A 22,336-nucleotide genomic window follows, 5' to 3' on the forward strand; every position below is an offset into this window, starting at 1 on the left:
AGTAAATGCTTGGGAAAGTGTAGCAGAAACACAAGACCCATTCTCTACCCCTGAGGAGCTTACATTCTAAAGGGGGAGACCGCCATAATATATTTATTAATGAACAGTAAAATCAGAATAAATAATTATAAGTTCAATAGGATAAACATATGTGCATATATGTATATGCACCATGGAGGTGATTATTACACTACTATGATGTTCATAAAATGAATACTGCCTTATTGGAATGTTGAATTAAAAAGTGGCCAGGTAACCATAAAGCCAACATTTCACTTACTTTGCTTCAAAGAACCCAGGAAACAATTTCAGGGGTCACCTGTCAGTTCGCCCAGATTTCCTGGATTTATCTCTCCCAATTATTACCTTATATTGTTCAGGAGGAAGTACCTTTCTTGGAAAAGGGATGTTCAGCTATTTCCATTTCATAGTTCCTCTTTTTCTATCAATCATATATTTTGAGTGCTTATTGTGTGCACAGCACTGTACCAGTCACTTGGGAGAGTTCAATATAATAGAGTTTGTAGACTCATTCCCTGCCCATAACCAGCTTACAGCCTAGAGGGGAAGACAGACATTAATATGAATAAATAAGCAAATTACGGATATGTTCATAAGTGCACCCCATCTCAGGGTCGCACCTGGAGAGTTTCTGGTACTCTACCAGTCTTGGCTATGGGAGGGAGAGTCAAACAGAGGCATGCCTATTCCACTCCTAGCTTGGCCAGTAGCTAGCAAGTGGAAGGCAATCTGCTACAAGTCAAAACTCACCCATGCTGGGCAGCAGCAGCATGGGAGAGAGTCGAGGGTGGAGACTCAAGTTTACTGCCTGGAAGGAGACAGTCGTAAACCACTTCCATATTTTTACCAAGAAAACTCTATGGATACCCTACCAGAATATTTGCAGATGGAGAGCGGGGCGTTCTGGGAGAGAAGTGTCCGTGGCATCGCTATGGGTCGGAAACAACTTGACAACATAAGACAAAATAAGACATAAATGCCCTGGGACTATCTTTTATGGTAGAGACCTTAATTCTCACTGAATTTTACCATGAATTGGAACAACATCTTCTAGAATCAATGTGTCAGTCAACAAGCAATTGAAAAAACCATTTTAGGCACTTAGGGTATATTGTAAAGAAGGGTTAAGGTTCCTGCTCTTGGCCATGTCACAGTCTAATAATGGAGATGTCCACTCAAATGATTGTGTTATTCTAGCTCAGTGTGGAATGAGTTTCCCAAACCTCAGTCTCAACCCCTGATGTTCCAGGATGGTCTTCAAACACTAACTAAACTGTGGACAAAATATGATTTAAGTTTTAGGGGAAAGGTTTGTTGCAGATGAACTGCTCAATTTCAGATTCAGTTGAGAGACTAAGGATAGAAAGACTGCTTCTGATATAAAATTGATACTTCCATGTCTGCAGTCAACTCGTATGGAGTTTCTCATTCTTCAAATGGTTAAGTTGATGGGTGGTTTGTTTTTCCGTTGTTTTTCCTTTTGAAAGTGCTCAGTTGGGGGAGAGGAAAATTTGGTGACACTGAAAATGAGTCATAAAAATTAGGTTGCTGGTTTTCATTTGAGGATTTTTATTTATTTATTTGTGTTTCCATTAAGTTCAGGCAATGGGGAAATATGGATTTCAATGTCCATGGGGATCTGACAAAATGGAAGTTCATTCTCCTTGATTTTCCATTACTCCAAACATGAGAAAAAAAGTCACAAATCGCTCATGTATTTTCTAGCAAGTTTTATTATCAGGTAGCCTTTCCTTTCCTTATTTTGCTAAAACCAAAATGATTTTGAAGTTACATCTAAGGAAATCTAGTACAAAATATTCAGTGGAAGGCAAAAGTTGAATTTCAGAAGCAAATGAGACAGATTTAAAAAAATCAGAGTTCATGGAAATCAAGCTGCACATTTTCTTAACCATTCATCACCATTTTCTTAACCAATCGATCAGTCATATTTATTGAGCAATTACTATGTGCAGAGCACTGTATTAAATGCTTGGGAGAGTGCACTAGAACAGAATTAGCATACACATGCCCTGCCCATAACAAGCATACAGTCTAAAGACATATTTAAACATACGTATACATATTTAATCATCATCATCATCATCAATCGTATTTATTGAGCGCTTACTATGTGCAGAGCACTGTACTAAGCTCTTGGGAAGTACAAATTGGCAACGTATAGAGACAGTCCCTACCCAACAGTGGGCTCACAGTCTAAAAGGGGAAGACAGAGAACAAAACCAAACATACTAACAAAATAAAATAAATAGATCATAAACATATGAACATAAACATAAACATAGAAATAAACATATGTACACAAGTGCTATGGGGATGATGGCGGGGTGAATATAAAGTGTCCAGAGGTCACAGATTGAAGGGCATAGACATGGCAGAAGGGAAATCGAGCTGAGGAAGAGCACACTTAATCAGGGAAGGCCTCTTGGAGGAGATATGACCTTAATAATACTTTGAAGGTGGAGAGTGTGTTGGTCTGGCATATATGGAAGGGAAGGGAATTCCAGGCTAGGAAGATGATGTGGGAAACTGTCAGGTGGAATTTCTGATAATTTGGTCATTAACTGAAAATCCTGCCCTAATGAGTCACAGATGATCTAACCCTTGATCGTTCCCTCTTTCATAGCCATTTCATTCCAGGACTGATGAGAATCAGTGGCTTGCCTTGAGAAAAAAAAAAAGGAATGGGTCTAACCTTTAAAAAGCCTTGGGAAATTAAGGGGCTAAATGCCCAGGTAAGAAGGTTAAGCATTCCACACAGTTTGGAAGTGTATTAACATTTTCAGGTCATTTGGTTCACTGAAAGATTTACGGTTCACTCTTTATCATCAAAGGAACTGCTATCCAGAATGTGGATGATTCAGGCCACCTCATGAGTCTTCTTTTTCTTGTCAGCCGACTTCAGGCCTTGTGCAAGGGCAATCCATCAGTGGAATTTATTGAGCACTTTTTGTGTGCAGAACATGGTACTAAGGGCTTGGGAGAGTACAATACAACAGAGTTGGTAGACATATCCCTTGCCCACAGGGAGCTTACAGTCTAGAGGGGCAGAGACCAGTGATGAAACTGAGATGAGTCCATACACTCTCTTTTAACAATTCTGGTTTGGGGAAGGGAAGAGGTGAAAACTACTGAATAAAATAAGGTTTTCTGTATTAATGGTGGATTTTAGTTTGTCATGCTTATTCCAGTTCTCTATTTCAGTGGATGATAACGATTTAGCTGTATTCTGCCAAATTTTCCCTCAAAAGCCACCAGTTTCTCCGCTTCTCACCAGGAGAATCTGGTTTGGTATGTGGGTTGCATTCTTTGAGAATCTCATTAAAGAAAGCCCATCTTATTTTAAACATGGCATCCTGGTTGTGCCACCTTGTAGAGTGTTTACTCTTGGCATGTTAATGTGACTACATTAATCAGGTGAATAAAATGAATAGCTGAGGTAGAAGAATCACTCTCAGTTTACGGTTCCCCGAGTTGTAACTCTCCAGTAGCAATGCCCACCCTTTGTGGTTGGAGTAGCTAACAGCTATAAAAATGTGTTGACCTGAGAGGTTTAATATTAACCAAAGTCATAGTCAAAGTCAATATGGAGGATAGGAGAAAAATCTGATGCTAATAGAAAAATAGAAGTCAATATTTGTAATGTGAGTCACAGGCTCAAAATAGAAAAGTGAAACAGATCACTTTTGTAGCTCAAAGAGTGTTCTAGGTTTAACAGCTTGGATCTACGACCCTGGGTTTGAATACTCTCTATTTAACATTTCTTCTGGCCCCTTCCCCTAATTCTTTCATTCCTTAGCTTGATATGCTGGTGGAACTCACCAAATATTCAACACTGACGTAGTCAGGGCTGTTTTGAGTCAAGTCCATGGAAAAAAAGATTTTTCCAGTTGTATGCATCTTTTTTCTCTAGTAAGGTGGTACAGAATTCGTTCTGGCCTAAACTGGCAGCTGTTTGTATTTCAGATGAGCTGTCCATGTTTCATACTCACAATTATTCTGAGGGTTTGTTTGAGGGATGTGAGAAGGGGTGGCCAATCCAGAGTAGTCCTTTTAAAATTTGCCCCGAGGTGCCTGTCTCAAGTCCTTTCCCCCACCTCTAATTATGGATTGTGAGTCCTTCGAGGGACAGGGTCTGTGTCTATTTCCCACTTGTAGACTGTTTCCCAGTGTTTCGTACAGTGCTCTGTTCCCAGTAAGTGCTTATTAAGTACTATTACTACTAATAAATATTATTACTAGTATGTGGTAATTTCTAAGCGTATTTTTTAATGAAGCCCATTGGTATTTTAGGAAACTGCTGTAATTTGACTTGATAATGTTGGTCTCAGAAGCTTTCAGTGGCTTGACTTTGTTTTGGCTTTGATGTCGCAAATTGTTATCTGGGACTTAAACTGAGAGTGTTCTGTCAGTGGTAAATCCCACTCGATTGATGGGGGGGATTAGTAAGGATGAGAACGCGAAAAGGAAAATCCTCGAAAGCTCAGAGACTCTTTTACCTAGCGTGAAATGATGGTGCCAGCTTGCAGTGAGGAATGTAAAACTCCTCAGGCTACGATCACCTGCCCTTAGCCAAAAGGACTGGAAAAAGCCACCCCACTGGGCAAACCTACCATTTTTACAGTAAGAGAGCATCATCTACCATAACTCAAAACCATGCCTGGAAGAATCGCAGGGCCCATGCCCAGGGTCTAAAAGAAAGGAGGACTCAGTTGTATTTTCCCAATCCCTTATTTCTGTGCCCTGCACAGGGACAGTTCTCAATACATCTATTGATTGATTGATTCACTAGTTAATGAAAATCAGAGCTGATGAGAAGCTCAGTACATACCTCCTCTCCAGTCTGTTGTGTCTGTACTTGCTTTCCTGAGAATCTGGGTCTGGGGGGAGCTCTGAGTGAAGTTCATTGCACTCCAGTGTTTGTGTTCTCTTAGCCTTGTGATAGTGGGAGCAGAAGAAGGAGCTGTCTAGGGGAGGGAGAAGATGACAGAGACTAACTCTAAGTGGCAATAATGTAAACTTCGTGGGACAAATATAATCTTTAAAATCTAATAATTTCTTTAAAAAAATCATTCACAAGACTATTTTAGGAATTTGAACCATTAATCTTGGAAGCAGGAATTTTAATTCTAGTACTGGTCATGTCTTTGGCTTGCGGTGGTCTTTCAATAGGTCTTCTATTTCACTCTTTTGACTCAGTTTCATTGTTTATGCAATGGAGATGATAATTATTTCACAGTGTGCTTTGAGTATGAGTTAATGCTAATGGAATGTTTTGAAATTCATGGATAAAAGACACTGTGCAAAACCAGGATGTTTTGAATTACTGTGTTTTTACATTTTCAGTCAAACACTACTCTGATATAATTTGGAAAAAAATAGATCCAAGATGATAAAAGCCTGTAATCTGGGGTTTGCATTGAAATTAACTTTCTTGGTGATGGTATTGCTGTTATCATCATCCTGTCTTTGGAAGTGGGTTACAGCAGGTCTCCCAATTGCCAGCTGTGTGACTTTGGGAAAGTCACTTAACTTCTCTGTGCCTCAGTTACCATCTGTAAAATGGGGATGAGGACTGTGAGCCCCACGTGGGACAATCTGATCACCTTGTATCCTCCCCAGCGCTTAGAACAGTGCTTTGCACATAGTAAGTGCTTAACAAATGCCATCATAATTGTTATTATTATTATTACCTTGAGCTCTGGCTTACTTGCATACTTGCTTTTGAAACTGTACCAGCTATTTTTGCACTCATCATTCTAGGTAGAGTGATAATATTAAGTATATTTGGGCTTTCCTGGAAAAAGTAAATCATTAAGCTGAAGACAACCAAGCAGAGTCACCTTTCAATGGCATAGGAGAAGCAGCATGGAGTAATGAATAGAGCATGAGCCTCAGAGTCAGAAGGTCATGAGTTCTCACCCCGGCTCTGACAGCCTGCTGTGTGACCTTGGGCAAGTCGCTTCACTTCTCTGTGCCTCAGTTCCCTCATCTGTAAAATAGGGATTGAAACAGTGGCCCCATGTGGGACGGGACTGTGTCCAACCCAATAAGCTTGTATCCACCCCAGTGCTTAGTACATGCTTGGCTCATAGTAAGTGCTTAACAAATACCATAATTATTATTATTTCAAAATGGACTTGGTATCACATTTCAGAAAATCCCAAGCTCCCTCTGACATTTTGCAGAATTGTTTCTGTTCAAATACAAGGTTATGGATCTCTTTGGACATTAGATGGGATGCACAATAAATGGTAATTTCAGTTCATTATGCTCATGTGAAAACTGGATTTTCACCAATGCCCTTCAGGGAAGAAACCTCCTCTTACAAAATCAAGACTTATGATGCACTTGAAGTTTAGAGAGAGAGAGAACATTTGTTTCAAGGCCAGAGTTCCAGCCTCAAAGCTATCATAATTATTTGAGGATTCTCTCGTCAGATCTTTCAAAAGATAGGTGGAGATTATGGAAGGGCAGGAGGTCACCCACATAATAATGCATCTTCATGAGACGTTAATTAAGATGGAATGTTTAAGAAAGATGCTTATGCCCTGAACACATAATTTCCTATAAAATTATTCTAAATCGGTCTTGCATTTTCCAAAGAACCACATGCAATTATGTGAAACAGGAAAGCCTTATGAGAATTTCTATTGAAAAGTGTGTGCATTTTACATGTATGTTTGTCTTTTGTATTCAAAGAAACCACCCCTGATGGTGAAATTCACCTATTGGTGTTTGTGGCAGGAAAGGCCAAAGAAACAGTTTTCAAGTTATAATTAAATGAATCAATCAGTAGCATTTTTTGTCCCTCTCTAAGGTCGTTATGCTTTGTTTTTCTCTTCTGATCAGGAACTTGTATTTTGTTAGGAGGCTTCTGCTTGGGCCGGATTTCTCAATAGGGGGGCCATCCATTTTATGACAGACTGAACATCCCCCCCAGTGCCTTTTATTTTACCTGTCCAGCCTCCCTCTGCCTCAGCTCCTGGCCCCAGATTCAGCTACTTGTACTTATGCTCGTAATCATAAGGGCCTGGTGTTCCCTTCTTGGTGTTCCAACCCGCAGGTGACCATGGACGGCACTCAACCAGACAAGAGATCGAGACATCATGTATACCATTTAGCAGAAGTCCTCTGAGCCCACCCAAAGTCAGAGGGTTTCAGGGAGGAGGGGATCTGGAGGTTGATCCCGTAACCCACCACTTGCTCCAGAGCTATTGCATTCCCATCTTGGGACCATGTGGACACAGGCACTACTTCCGAGCTGTGGAGCTCAGTGGCAGGGCCTGCAGTGGAAGATGGTTAGATACTAGAAATAAAAATACTGAACGTTATGGTACCTAGTGCAGTATGCTTACTAGACAGGGGACAGACGAACTGAAAACTGTAAACCTGTCTAGTATAAAACTGGACAAATGGTCACTCTAATCTACTCCCCACAAACAGTACCTCTGAAAACAAAAAAATGATTAACTGAAAGCCAGCCAGTAACTCCAGCTGCTGGTATTTTTCAAAATAACATGAAGCATGAAAACAAGCAACACTACATGTTCAGCACTGGAATGCTGTTAGGTTTTGTTGTTGTTCTTATTTTATTATTGTTAATGTAGTAGCATTGCATACTAATTTACCTCATCACAGAACTATCTAAACAATAGCTCATTCATCCTTCCAGCACACCTGAGAAGGTTAGAGGACTAAAAAAAAACCAAACCAAACAAAAAAACCCAAGTGTTAAATCAGCCTGAAGAGCTAACCTGACAAAGTGGGTTTGTTTGAGCATCTGGAGAATCTGAGAGCTCCTGATGGGTTACTCTCCTTTCTGGATGTAAACAATATATGATTTTATAGATTTCTGGAAGAAAACAGTGTCATTACCAGTTGATTTCTCAGAACAACCAATAACATATCAAGCAAGTTAATGCATTAATATCTTTCACAGAGAACTTGAACCGGGGAGTCTGCTTGGGTCATCCTTTTTAGATTTACAGGTTTTGGCTAAGTATGTTTGCATGAAAATAGAATCCAAGTCCTTGGTGAGTTCATTTGCTCCATCATTATAACCTAAGGTCATAATCCTTTATTTGAGATAACCCTATTCCTTTCCACAACAGCCAGTGGTGATGTCACGGTTAGAGTATTTTGACTTCAGATGAAGGATGAACAGCAGCAGACAGACTCCCTCAGAGATCCTGTTTATATTAGGAAATAGGGGTTAGAACAGGGGCCTAAAGACAAGGAATCATAGGTTTTGTTCCCAGCTCCACCAGAAGCCTCCTGCCTTTGGTTGCTGCCTGCTTTTGGCACCTTGGGAAAGTACCTCACACCAGCCTATATGGTCTGCTTTTCATCTTACAGTCAGTCTACCTTCCTGAGAGGCTCCACTGAAAATGAGACAGAGGGCCTTGTGAAAAGAGCATGGGACTGTGAGTCATGAAATCTGGGTAATAATCCCAGCCCTGCCACGGGACTGCTGTGTGATCTACCATAAGTTTTTTTTTAACCTCTCTGGGCCTCGGTTTCCTCTTCTGCAAAATGGGGATAAGATACCTTTCTCTCCTGACCTCTTAGATTCTGAGTCCATGTTGGTTAGGGTTTGTGTCCCATCCGATTATCTTACATAGATTCCAGCTCGTAGCTGAGTGCCTCGGCACATAGTATTAAAATAAATGCCTTTATCAGTAAAGTGTTATTCTATCTTTTGCCTCTGTTCAGAAAAGGGAGGAGGAAGGAGAGTCAAAGTCGGAATTCGTAATGGGTTCGATAGGCACAAGGACATTACTTGAGAATTGTGTAGAAAAGTAATGAAGTGGTGAAGGGGGCAGCCAGAGTATATAATGAGCATCCACAGGTTGCCACAGAACGCTGAAGTAGGTTCCAAAGAGTCAAAAATCTCTTTTGATAGAGACAACAGAGCTGAGAAAGATTAGGGAGTTGAAAAGGCACCCTAAAACCCACAGCATGTTTCTACCTCATGTTGCAGCCCTTGTCTTAAAAAGATATTTCCTAGAGAGTAGCATGAAGACTTCCAGAGCAATGAATGACCGTATCATGGGAAATGTGACCTAGAGGCTGAACTGCAATCAGTCAATCAACCAATCATATTTATTGAGGGCTTCCACATGCAGAGCACTGTACGAAGTGCTTGGGAGAGTCCAGCAGAAGTGTTCTCTCACAAACCCTGTTGACATTGGCAGGTAGAGGTTAGTACAGGGGAGGCATTCACTTTTCCTTCCCTGACCCCTGTTATTATTGTATTCAAATACCCCACAACACCTTTTCAGTCAGAGCTGCATCTTCCTTAGACTTAACTGTCCAAATCCAGGTTGTGTTCCATTTGCATGATAAAAGAATTGAGACTGCAGTGATGAGATCACTGTGAAACAAAATTCAATCCTTGTGTCATTAACATAACAATGCATGCTGTCACTGGCTTGATAATTGGCATAGCAACTCTTTAAAGCATAGTAATTGGCATAGTAACTACTTAAAACTTAAGGCAGATCAGAGATATAAAGCAATGAATGTCCTAAAATAGAATCCAGAATACCCCATAATTAATGAATTACCCACAAACTCCCAATAGCAAGATTAGACAAACGAAACCAAAGTTGACCCAGAGATAGTGAGACTGGTCAGGTGTTCATAAGTGGGCTCACCTCCCCAACATCGCCAAGATCCACCCTTTCCTCTCCATCCAAACCGCTACTTTGCTGGTTCAATCTCTCATCCTTTCCTGACTGGATTACTGCATCAGCCTCCTCTCTGATCTCCCTTCCTACTGTCTCTCCCCACTTCAGTGTACACTTCACTCTGATGCCCAGATTATCTTTGTACAGAAACACACTGGGCATGTCACTCCCCTCCTCAAAAATCTCCAGTGGTTGCCTGTCAACCTACGAATTAAGCAAAAATTCCTCACTCTTTGCTGCAACCTCCTCACTGTGCCTCATTCTCGCCTGTCCCGCCGTCGACCCCCGGCCCACGTCCTACCCCTGTCCTGGATTGCCCTCCCTCCACACATCCACCAAACTAGCTCTCTTCCTCCCTTCAAAGCCATACTGAGAGCTCACCTCCTCCAGGAGTCCTTCCCAGACTGAGCCCCCTTTTTCCTCCCCTCCTCCCTCTGTCCTACCCCCTTCCCCACCCCACAGCACTTGTATATATTTGTACAGATGTATTACCCTATTTATTTTACTTGTACATATTTATTACTGTATTTATTGTGTTAATGATGTGCATATAGCTGTAATTCTATTTATTCTGATGGTTTGGACACCTGTCTACATGTTTTGTTTTGTTGCCTGTCTCCCCCTTCTAGACTGTGAGTGCATTATTGGGTAGGGACTGTCTCTATATGTTGCCAACTTGTACGTCCCAAGAGCTTAGTACAGTGCTCTGCACACAGTAAGCACTCAATAAATACGACTGACTGAATGAATGAATGCATTTTATTGAGTTCCAATCAAGCTTAGAGCTTCTTTCAGGGAGTGTTAATCGGAATGTCTACCTGATGTCAAAGAAGAAACTTTCTGCATGCCTGGCTACCCATGCCAACCTCTCTAGCTTTCTGGAACTTTCCTATAGTGAAAACAAAATATAGATTCAGTGATTATCCAAGATACATGGGCTTAATAACCTTCCTGAGTAATTACTACTCTATTATTTTATGTGCACATTTTTAAACTCTGTTGCTTCCCTCTACCTGTAATTTATTTTTAGTGCTTTTTGAAGGCAGGGATTGTGTCTACTGATTCTATTGTACCCAAGTACTTAATACAGTGCTCTACACAGAGTAAGAGCTCGATAAATACTCCTGATTGGTTCACAGGGCCTGTCTGCAGCTCTTTAGATGTCTTTGAGGTAATTTGGAAAAGTTCTATGGAAACTGAGGGGAGAAAGGGGATGGCAGGAACCACCTTCCCCGGGTTCTTGCCCTAGGATAGCATGGGAGGGAAGAGAACAGATGAAAACAGAACTGCCATCAGCAGCTGGAGATCTCTTCTGAAGGCAACGTAGCCCCAGGACACTTTGACCTATTCATTCAATCATTCATTTCTCTTGAGGGCTTACTCCTTGAAGAGCCTGTACTAGGTAATAATAATAATAATGATGGCATTTGTTAAGCACTTACTATGTGCAAAGAACTGTTCTAAGTGCTGGGGAGGATTCAGGGTGATCAACTTGTCCCATGTGGGGCTCACAGTCTTCATCCCCATTTTACAGATGAGGGAACTGAGGCACAGAGAAGTTAAGTGACTTGGCCAAAGTCACACAGCTGACAAGCGGCGGAGCTGGAATTTGAACCCATGACTTCTGACTCCCAAGCCCGTGATCTTTCCACTGAGCCACGCTGCTTCTCAGTATACAGTAATACTACTAATAGATACTACAGCACCTTGGGAAGTGCTGTGGTATTTGGCCAGGTGAATCTTCAGGTAACTGTGAAAAGTTCACACCTGTAGGCCTTGATCACAATTTTAACAGCTCTCATGGTGCAGTGGAAAGAGCTCGGGCTTTGGAGTCAGAGGTCATGGGTTCAAATCCTGGCTCCACCAATTGTCAGCTATGTGACTTTGGGCAAGTCACTTCACTTCTCTGGGCTTCAGTTACCGCATCTGTAAAATGGGGATTAAGACTGTGAGCCTCCCCGCCCCCCATGGGACAACCTGATCACCTTGTAACCTCCCCAGTGCTTAGTACAGTGCTTTGCACATAGTAAGCACTTAATAAATGCCATTGTCTTATTATTATTATTATTATTATAGAGACTTCAATATTCTAGTGGAAAGAGTACAGGCCTGGAGTCAGAAGACCTGGGCTCTAATTTTGTTTATTGGTATTTGTTAGGGGATTACTATGTGCCAGACACTGTTCTAAGCGCTGGGGTAGATACAAGCTAATCAGGTTGGACACAGTCCATACCCCACATGGGACTCGCAGTCTTAAAACCCCATTTTACAGATGAGTTAACTGAGGCACATAGAAGTGAAGTGACTTGCCCAAGGTAACACAGCAGACAAGTGGCAGAGTCAGGATTAGAACCCGGGTCCTTCTGACTTCCAGGTTTGTGTTCTATTCACTAGACCATGTTTGTGCTTCACTAGGCCATATATGTTGGCTGAGTTTGGGCAAGTCATTTAACTTCTCCCTATGTGGGACAGGGACTGTGTCCAACCCGAGTATCTTGTATCTACCCTAGCACTTAGTATATGCCTGGCATATAGTAAACACTTGACAAATACTTTTTTAAAAATACAAAAAACTAGTCGCAGTTCCTTTTGGGTGCCCCCTGGAGACCATGGTGGTTAGAAGTATGAGGGTAGAAGAGATTCCAATTTTTCCTATACAGCCCTAACTCACTGGGGCTCCTCACTCCGGGGGAAATTCCATCTAACCCCCATTACCTGTAGGACTAGGGGAGTTCCAACCCTCCCTTAGAACTACAGGGAATTTTCTGTTCATAACCATGTTGAGGTTGTGACAAGAATGGCACACACAATAGCTATTCCTTTATGGGGGTAATCATAGCTTCCTCAATTCTACTCCTGTCGGGGGAGTTATGCATGTGAGAGGTATGGGATTCATGAGGGAATGTGGAACACAAGTCCACAACTTGGCTCCAACACTCCAACTCATTGCTTCCAGAGAATTCTGGTAGTAGCCAGGGGGGACAGGAGATGGAGATGAAACTTGCCTTTCCGATCAACACAGCTCTCACTGGTTCTTCCTTCTGCCACCAATTTCATGGGAAAGAAAAGTGTAGGGTGAAGGGAGACAGGTTTACATGATAGGTGTAAAAGTGGCCAAAGAGAAGTTTTTATCCCATTCCCAGTGAGATTTCCATTGCTCCTTCCTCTCTCCCACTGTGATGACTGGACTCCAGAAAGGACCTGCCTCCCTTTATTAGCCACTTATATAGTTTGTTCTTATTTCCAGCTGTGGCTCAGGTAGAAATAAATAAGTTGGTGAGGATGACCATGCAAACAGAATATGCCTAATATTCTTCCTTCTCTCCTTCTTCCTTCCTCATTTTCCTTTTTCCCAGCTCTGACCACATTTATGTTACTAAGCCAACAAGTTCCGTGTTGGACCTCTCCACCCATTCAAAGACAAGGCTGGTAGGCATGATGGGATGTGGTAAGCGACTCCATTTGCAAAATTTGGTATCCAGAGCCCCTCTGATATTATTCCAGATTCCCCAGTGATTCCAAGACCACTCTCACATCAAAAGTGTATATTGAGTAGAAGCCAGGAGTATAGTACTCTCATTCCCGATTATGAAAGCCCATTGCAAGCATCATCTTCTTCCTCAAAGAACTTGTGACTTTGGATCTCTTTCTTGTTCAGTGAAGCCTGGCAGACTTGATGGGTAGGTGGCAAATGAGATAGTAATCCCCATTGCAGAGCCACGAAGGCAGAGAGGAGCGAACTTAAATAACTGGCCTTGATCTTACAATGAGTCAGGATTGGAGCCAGGGTATGGAGCCAGGATTCTGACTCTCGCTCGGCTGTCTTAAGTGTCGTACCACACTTCCTCCTCTAACACTCCCCTTTAGCCAAAAAGTCAAGAGGAAATGATGCCAGGGGACCGGTAATTGTAAAGCTGTTCCAGCACAGAGCTCCAAATCTCCGAGCTGTATATGTTAGAACTCACTGGCTCTTTAGAGTACTCAGGAATTACCTAAGAGGCAAAGGAAATAGAGGAAATGCTATGAGGAGACCTGGGCTCCACCTCAGAGGCTAATGAATAATTCCGGGTGGGAAAGACAACAGAGGAAAGGGAAAATAGTGGAGAACACTCAGCTCAAAATGAATGGGTTGTGGCAGGAGGCAGGGGAATCGAACATGGGTGAAGGGGAAGGAAGAAAGTGCTCTCTCCAGAATGACTCCTTGAATGGAGCTGCTGAAAAAAAAGAAACACTTGGGCCATTCTCTGCTAGATCCACTTGAGACTCTAACCTAAGCCATGTTTCAGGGACACTTCTAAGGTAGGAGTGGGCTGTTAAATCATTCTGCAGAAAAGATTTTTACTCTACTTGAATATCAATCAATCAATCGTATTTATTGAGCGCTTACTGTGTGCAGAGCACTGTACTAAGCACTTGGGAAGTACAAGTTGGCAACATATAGAGACAGTCCCTACCCAACAGTGGGCTCACAGTCTGTAAAGTGGGCTCACATAGTTGAACCTTTCTCTGAAGGAAAACATCACTTTGGGTTTTGGAAGTGGGAGAAGAGGTGGAGGGTGCTAGCGTCCATTCTAAATCACTGATGTGAAAAGTGGGCACAAACTGCAAGCAGCAGACAGGACATAGAATGGAGAAGCATAGGTAAACACTGAATTGGAATTTGACTCTTAAATTATGTATTATATGGATCACAGTATATTGAAATTAAAACCTGAAGTATGACATCCAATAAATAATTTAGAGTGGCTTTTCATTAAGTGTGAGCTAAACATGAGATACTGATCCTGGATTTGACTTTAGTTAATTACACAACTGTACTTTGACCCTAAGGAAATCATCCATTTAACTATAGATACAGAATATGTAAAAACCTTCCCTTCATTCCCCTGAAAAGGTGGCCCTTCTGGAGTGCTTGAATGTAATTCACAAACACTTGGAACTGGTACAGATGGCAACATGGGAGCCTTATTAATTTCAGTGAAAATCTGGAGCCCCTTCCACAATTTAGTAAGAAAGAAATTCAGTAGTGATTACATCCAACCCCCGGGAACGCTAACCAGCCCAGATGGAGTATATCTTGCAGGCATTAAAAAGATTCTTTTGCTTTACTTATAAATGGTATTCCCATCAGTTTTATGTTGCCCATAAATTTGCCAATAAGGGAGCTGGCGAAAAGTATCCTTTTCTTAATGATAATTTGATTTCCTTCTCACCAGAGGAAGAGCCAATTCTCAATTATTCATGGAGCACATGGGTAATTAAAATCCACAGATAATCCAAAAAAATCCATTTAACCCCAAACTTCAGCCTCGTCTCCCACTAAACCTTTTACGAGACCTGTCAGTAAGAAACAAGACTGACTGGTTTGAGTTGAGTTTCAGGTCCCTGTATTTCCCCTGCTAATAAGCAGTCTAATGGTGGTCAGCCAAAGGGAGAAAGCAAATGTAGGCCTGGATAATCCACACATGGAATAATTAAGAATTGGCTCCTTGTGTAACAGGCTGAGGGCATGTGGCTTTGATTTGAAGCCCTAAACCTTCTCCCCACCCTTCAGCTGCATCATTCAGGCCCTGGACCTCTTACCACATGTGTGCGCCACAGTGGCTAGCCGTAAAGGTTCCCCTTTGCCGATCAGTCCCTCTTTGTCGAATGGGAGATTAGGGAGAAGTGAGCATTTCCTGTTAATGTCTAGCTCCAGGACTGGTCCTCTTTCCAGCAGTAACAGTAGGAAGGAAGACTAAGTGGGTTTGAAGTCTTGGGGCAGGTTGAAGCTGTATTCGGGTTTCACATTTGGCATTCACAATAACGTGATTTTCACCTTTAATAAAATCTGGCTCGGAGTCGAACACACTGGCTAAGTCTCGTTTTAGTGCAAGATGTCATATAAAACATGTACCAACTGGCATAAACCCAGGCTAGTTTGGGTTTTTTTTTTCTTCCTCCTTCCACATCTGTGCTGCTTTATTTATCTTGCTACATCAGTTTGTTTCTTCAGCTTCGTGTAACTCATTTAGAAAAGTAGTGCGCTGGCTTTTTAAAGATGTTCTTGATTTAATTGTGATAAACCAAGATGAAGTAGAGGACCAAGAAAAAGGCACTGTCTGAGCTTGTTTTAAGCCTAGGGCCTTCAAATTGTCACCAGAAATTGTCTCATTGCCTCAGTAAGTGGGGAAAAATGTGAGCAGCTCAGTGACATTCATCTACCTACAAAATATTCACCCCTAGGCCCTTAGGTTCATTTGTATACACTAGCATACTCGTTTTCCAGAATCACCCTAGGTAACTTTGAGAGCGATGAAGCAGGGAGGGATAATATGGGGAAAGGAACAGAGAGAAGTGGGGAGGAACAGAGAGAGAGAGTACACAGAAGGTGGAAGGAAGAGTGGAGGAGAGAGGTAAATAGCTATTAGAAACTGTTAGAAGTTTCTAATTTCAGTGATCTGAATAATAATTCATAATCATCGAAGCTTACTATGTACCAAGTACTGTTCTAAGTACTGGGGTAGATACAAGTTTATTGATTTGGACAAAATCACCATCTCTCATGGGGCACTCAGTCTAACTGGGAAGAAGTAGGATTTTTATGCTGTTTTTACACTGAGGAAATGAAGATACAGAGAGGTTAAGTGACTTGTCCAAGGTCACAGAGCAGACAAGTGGCAGAGCCAGGATTAGAACCTCTTATTACCAGGCCCATGGTCTTTCAACTAGGCCAAACTGCTTCTCTATAAATAGAGAATAGAGTGGGTAACTCAGGACTACACTTTATATACATATTTCCCTGAAAGAACATGCATAGTCGAACTGAGAGTCTTCCAGTAACTTCCCTAGGTGCTTGTGGTATCTTTCTCCTGTGGACTTCCAGCCATTTTGAGGTCACTGAGAGAAAAGCACCATCCACATACCAAATTTAACATTCAGCTAGCAATCCAGCAGAGCAGCTTGCAAACTTTTCTAATATTTGAATTCATACGGTGCTTTTATTTCAGAGGAATGCAGGGCATATGGTATATTAATAAAACAGGCATAATAATACTCCTTATTTCCAGCCATCCTTTACCCATTGGTAATTGGTGACTTAGAAGTAGAGAACTGAAATTCAATGGCTTTCAATCTCACCCTGCAGAACACATTACCTAAGACAAATAGACAAGTGACTTTTCAAGACTAGATTATACCTCGTACAAATAACTTTAGCTCTGGGTTTTTGGGGTTTTTTTTGAAAGGTATTCCTTATGCAGTGGATCATTTAAACCAAACTTGGTGTCAGTGAGTTGTACAAAGATCCCTCCTTCCCTCCTCATGGATGTTGAAGAAGAGGATGATGTTTGGGTGAAAATCATCTTTTTTTTAATGGTATTTTTAAGTCCTTACCATGAGCCAGGCACTGTACTAAGCACTGAGGTAGATACAAGTTGATCAGATTCCACATGGGGCTCACAGTCTTATTCCCCATTTTGCAAGTGAGGCTACTGAGGCACAGAGAAGTTAAATGACTTTCCCAAGGTCACACAGCAGGCAATTGTCCAAGCCAGGATTTAGAACCCAGGTCCTCTGACTCTCAAGCCCATGCTCTTTCCACTATACCTCACTGCTTCTTGCTGTAAGATCTTTCAGGGTGGATCCTAACTAATAAAAGTTTGGTTGAATTTCAGATGATGACTTGTTCAAAACCTCATCTTGGTAGACCCGAAGTCATGAAAATCACATTTTTTTTCCGGGAAGACTTCCCTGACAAATCTCTCACCTCCTAACCTATTTCCCTAAGTACTGCATCACCTGAGCACTTAGGTGCTCACCTCATCTCTTTTCCCTACAGTACCTCTGCAGATATCTTTTTTCTCAGTTGCTTCCCTCTTCCCTATAATTTATTTTAGTGTCTGTCTCCCCAACTAGATTGTAAGTTCCTTGAGTGTCTTTGCAACTCTCTTGTCCTCTCCCATATGCCTAGTACAGGACTCTGCACAAAGATTGATTGAGGGATTTGATTCCAAAAGATGTAGGTCCTCAAGAAAGTTGTAAAACTTAAGTTGCTGCTCAGTAGCTAGAGAGACCATGAGACATCCAGGTCAGGATAATGTGCTGAAATTCCATCTTCCCTAAGCCACACACTCTAAGACTAGCAGATTCTGAAAGCATACAAAAAGGGGGGAAAAAGATTAAATGAGGCATCAATTGCTCTCTCTAAGGAAAGTATAGCCCGCATTCCAATCACCACTTGCACCGTAACCTTTCTGTTTTAGCACAGTAAGTCTTGCCTGTGTTTCCCAGTTATTCCCAATGCTGCTGACTTCCTGCAGGTGCTGACTTAGAGCCCCCACATTGTGTCCTTTCGTCAGACTACATCGGGACTGCTTAGGAAAAGACAAAAAAAGAAACTGTGGGAAGAAGTGACTTCATCAGCTTAGTGTTTAAATTCAAATTCACCCGGCCCTTCTGGTGACTGGGAACTTTTTCCAGGTGGCCGGATTTCCCTCAAGCATCCCTGCACACCCCCACTGTGGCCCCATCATGCCCCAACTTCAGTGGGCCATTCCATTTCCCTCAAGATTGGAGCCATGGCTCCCCAGTTTCCACCATCAGTCCTGCCTTTTTCTGCCACCATTTTTCTTTGTCAGAGACAGCCCTAGAATAGACAGAATGAAGTTAAAACCCTAGGTCCTCTGATTAGGAAAGCCAATGACATCATGGAGTACGAGAACTTCCTAGTCATATACTGGTCAGAAAGACACCTTTGATTACTCTGAGTAAGTTTTGATTTCTGGGATCTAAGGGGAGAGGGAATAAAGGAAGCGGCTGCATTCCCGACCCACCACATCTATCACCTTCCGCCCTTATTAGGGGAACTTTCAGGGGCCTTGGTTGATCCTCTCCCCTCAGGTATCCCATTTCCACTGAGGGGCCTTGAGTCTTTCATTCATTCATTCATTCAATCATATTTATTGAGCACTTACTGTACTAAGCACTTGGGAAGTACAAGTCGACAACATATAGAGACGGTCCCTACCCAACAATGGGCTCATAATGGATCCATGCCTTGATACCTAGTGTTTGTACCATACTGAAATGGTAGATCCCACCCTAGAGGTCAGAGTTTACCTTGCTTAAGGTTCATCTATCTCCTTCAGAGGGAATGAAAATAAGCCAACATGAGTCCTTAAAAACGCTCTTGACTGAGTGCTCCACAAAGGCAGAACACTAGCAGTATTGGGCACTGCATTTCCCACAAATGGTTCAATGTCTGCTCATGAGTGGCAGTTAGCCAGCCAGCCTAACAAGCTGGCCCATCATCATGTTTAAAATATACAACTCAACTCCGGCTATTTCCAAACACTGTCCTGGGGAGGGACATTTCTCTGGCTATGTTCACTTTAAAAAAAAGTCTGTGGGGTGGTTATTTATTCCCTTTAAACCTCATGGAAACCCCATAGAATCATGTTTCAGAAGTCTTCCATCCTCTAAGAGCTGAAGCACAGTGGTATTTTAACAACACTTTTTTTTTCCTGGGAACATGTTATTATGTGATAATTAGTGATGGGCAGACCTCCCTGAGTTTGCAAATCTGGTGGTAAGCCAAAAGTTGAGAATTACCCATTTTAGTTAATAAAATTTTTCAGGTCTTTGCTCTCTTCTTCCCACTCCCACTCCCCCCAACTTCAATTATCATAATGTCAATGCATCCATGTTTTCCTCCCTTCTTGCCACCATACCAGATATATGAGGAAAAGAGGGGAAAGGAGCATAGAATGCTGAATTCCTAATATGACTACCCCACCTCTATAATAATAATATGGTATTTGTTAAGTGCTTACGATGTGCAACGCACTGTTAATAATAATGATGATGGTATTTAATGCTTACTCTGTGCAAAGCACTGTTCTAAGCACTGGGGAGGTTACAAGGTAATCAGGTTGTCCCAGGGGGGCTCACAGTCTTAATCCCCATTTTACAGATGAGGTAACTGAGGCACAGAGAAGTTAAGTGACTTGCCCAAAGTCACACAGCTGACAATTGGCAGAGCCAGGATTTGAACCCATAACCTCTGACTCCAAAGCCTGAGCTCTTTTCCACTGAGCCATGCTGCCTCTCTAGCTAAGCAATGGGGGGGATACAAAGTGATCACATTGTCCCACGTGGGGCTCACAGTCTTAATCCCCATCTTCCAGATGAGGTTACTGAGGCACAGAGAAGTTAAGGGGCTTGCCCAAGGTCACACAGCTGAAAAGTGGCAGAGCTGGGATTCGAGCCCATGACCTCTGACTCCCAAGCCCATGCTCTTTCCACTGAGCCATGCTGCTTGGGAGAGTACAATAGAACAGAGATGGTAGGCACGTACCCTGGGTCCACAGCGAATTTACAGTCTAGAGAGTTCACTTTGAGAGCTTACTACAGTGCATTGCACCCACAAGGTGCTCAATAAAAAATAGTAGTAGAATTTAGCAAGTGCTTCCAGTGTTTAAAGCACTAAATTAAGCAATAGGAAAGAATACACTGAAAAATACTACGACTACTAAATATCCAAGTTATTTTACATTCTAGTTTTTCTCTGTTAACATTTCATAGAATATCATATTTAGCCAGTTCCCATTATTTGCAAATACTATAATCTGTTGGGAATTAAAGTATCCTGTCCTCAAGGAGTTTTCATTCTAGTGGGGAAAATAGACAGAAGAATGAAATATAGAGATTAAACATTATATTCAGCAATTAAACAGAAATATCAAACCTATAAACATCCTAAACATAAGCAGCTAAACACCCAAGTATTCAATAATCTTGGAGGTGGGAAGGTTGGATGATTGATGGAGAAGTGGGAGGGTGGAGCTATGTGACTGGATTATTTGGAGTGACTTGGATGATGTAGACAAGGTGTCTCTCGCCTAATGCAGAACCCATCCATTCAGGGTAGGCATGGTGGGATTCCGGTTTGAGGTGTGGAAGTTCCGCTCTTATTTCTCCCTCTCCCCCAATTTCCAGACCGAAGCAGTGTGGTTTAGTGGAAAGAGCAGGGGCTTAGGAGTCAGAGGTCATGGGTTCTAATCCTGGCTCCGCCACTTATCAGCTGTGTGATTTTGGGCAAGTCATTTAACTTCTCTGTGCCTCAGTTATCTGTAAAATGGGGATTAAGACTGTGAGACCCACGAGGGACAACCTCATTATCTTTTATCTACTCCAGCGTTTAGAACAGAGTCAGCGCTTAACAAATGTCATCATTATCATTATTATATTATTATTATCTCCAATGCCTCCCAGCCCACAGAACCCAGGAATACCCAGGAAGTGGCCCAGAGATTCGACCAGAGAGGTGGGGAAGCAACAGCAAACCACCAGTCCAGATATTTAGGGAAGAATTTATAGAGTGGATGTTCCCTTTTACCACCTCTCCTTCTCCTTCCCTTTAACCTTCCCCCAGCTCCACTCCCCCACCACTTTCCCACCCCTCCCGGGAGGGTTCTAAAAGTCTTAGGGATACCCATCCCTCCTGGTGAACAGACCTTCGAAGACCTCAAAAGCCTAAACTCCTATTTACCACTGAATCAATGACTCATAACAGGGTTTCATGTTCCGTGGTGTTTTCCAAGAACACAACTACTGTGTTAAACGAGGTTTTACTGTACCTGATGATTGCAAGCAAGCTTGTTAGTCAGGAACTAAGTCCAATTCTATAGAGCTCCTAGCAAACTGGTGGAATACCGGTTAGTTAAGCAACAAGGTGTGTATTTCTCCTAGCCTGCTCCTGGAAGACAATATGTGTTTCACAAAGCAGTGATCATGATGATAACATCTTCAGCAGTGTTATCTTTGGTACTGAATTGACAGTGGTTATAAAGGAAAAAGAGAGTTATGGTCTCTCTGGATCTCCTGAGCATTAGAGACATCCCAGAATACACTGCATCTTATGACCTTGAAGAAGACTTGGAACACACCAGTCAGACGCCACAGCTGGAGATGTAGCAGCTGGCCCAGGAGGGTTGCCAGAAATACTGGGACACTGCCATGCATTCAGAATAGGGGGAAAAAAGCAAAGGGGTTTATGGGAATGTGACTGGCGGGGAAGATAATTTAGAGAGCCAAACCAGGAATCAGATAAGTGAATAAGTGGGAAGTTATTTATTCCATTCAGACCAAGTACCTGAAATCTCCAAGGTTAGTTTATACCAGTGTGTTACCTAAGATTTCAGGTTAATTTTATTCCCCTTCCTTTCCCAAACTGGAAAGTTTCACATGTGTTGTTCTGCTATGAGGCTGCACTCTCCATCATTAACATTATGTAGTTATGCCATAAGGTATGCCTAAATATACTCCCCCCAAGATCCAAATTGTGCCAGATCCTTTCAGGGTCTAAGCAGTTCCCAGGTTGTAAATTTAGACCTTTCTTGGGGTTGCCTTTGTAAGTTCAGGATACTGGGGCACTATTCAATTCACTAAAACAATTTATTCATTGTCATATTTATTGAGCACTTACTGTGTGCAAAGCAGTGTACTAAGTGCTTGGGAGAGTACAATAAGAATGCCCTAAAAGCATGCTGGAGTCCAGCTTGAGTTGCAGCAATCCAGTTTGGCATTTAGTAAATGGTTGTATGGCCCCTGCTAGAAAAAAAAAG

At 42.1% G+C, this 22,336-nt stretch overlaps 1 protein-coding gene and 1 non-coding gene across 2 annotated transcripts in view; both read left to right on the forward strand.

Moving 5' to 3' along the window:
- Positions 1–623: 623 nt before the first annotated feature.
- On the forward strand, positions 624–761 carry LOC119932684. Its single transcript, XR_005452425.1, has one exon. It is a non-coding gene; the product is annotated as a small nucleolar RNA SNORA7 (small nucleolar RNA).
- Positions 762–13,104: 12,343 nt separating this feature from the next.
- Positions 13,105–22,336, forward strand: part of BMP2 (bone morphogenetic protein 2) — a 51,663-nt gene continuing 42,431 nt past the window's right edge. Inside the window, exon 1 of the mRNA XM_038751511.1 lies at positions 13,105–13,179. Within this exon, the coding sequence (XP_038607439.1) occupies positions 13,175–13,179 (5 nt within the window). The 5' untranslated portion in view covers positions 13,105–13,174. The remainder of the gene's footprint in view (positions 13,180–22,336) is intronic.

This window comes from Tachyglossus aculeatus, chromosome 9, assembly GCF_015852505.1.
Source record: "Tachyglossus aculeatus isolate mTacAcu1 chromosome 9, mTacAcu1.pri, whole genome shotgun sequence".
Classification (NCBI taxonomy): domain Eukaryota; kingdom Metazoa; phylum Chordata; class Mammalia; order Monotremata; family Tachyglossidae; genus Tachyglossus; species Tachyglossus aculeatus.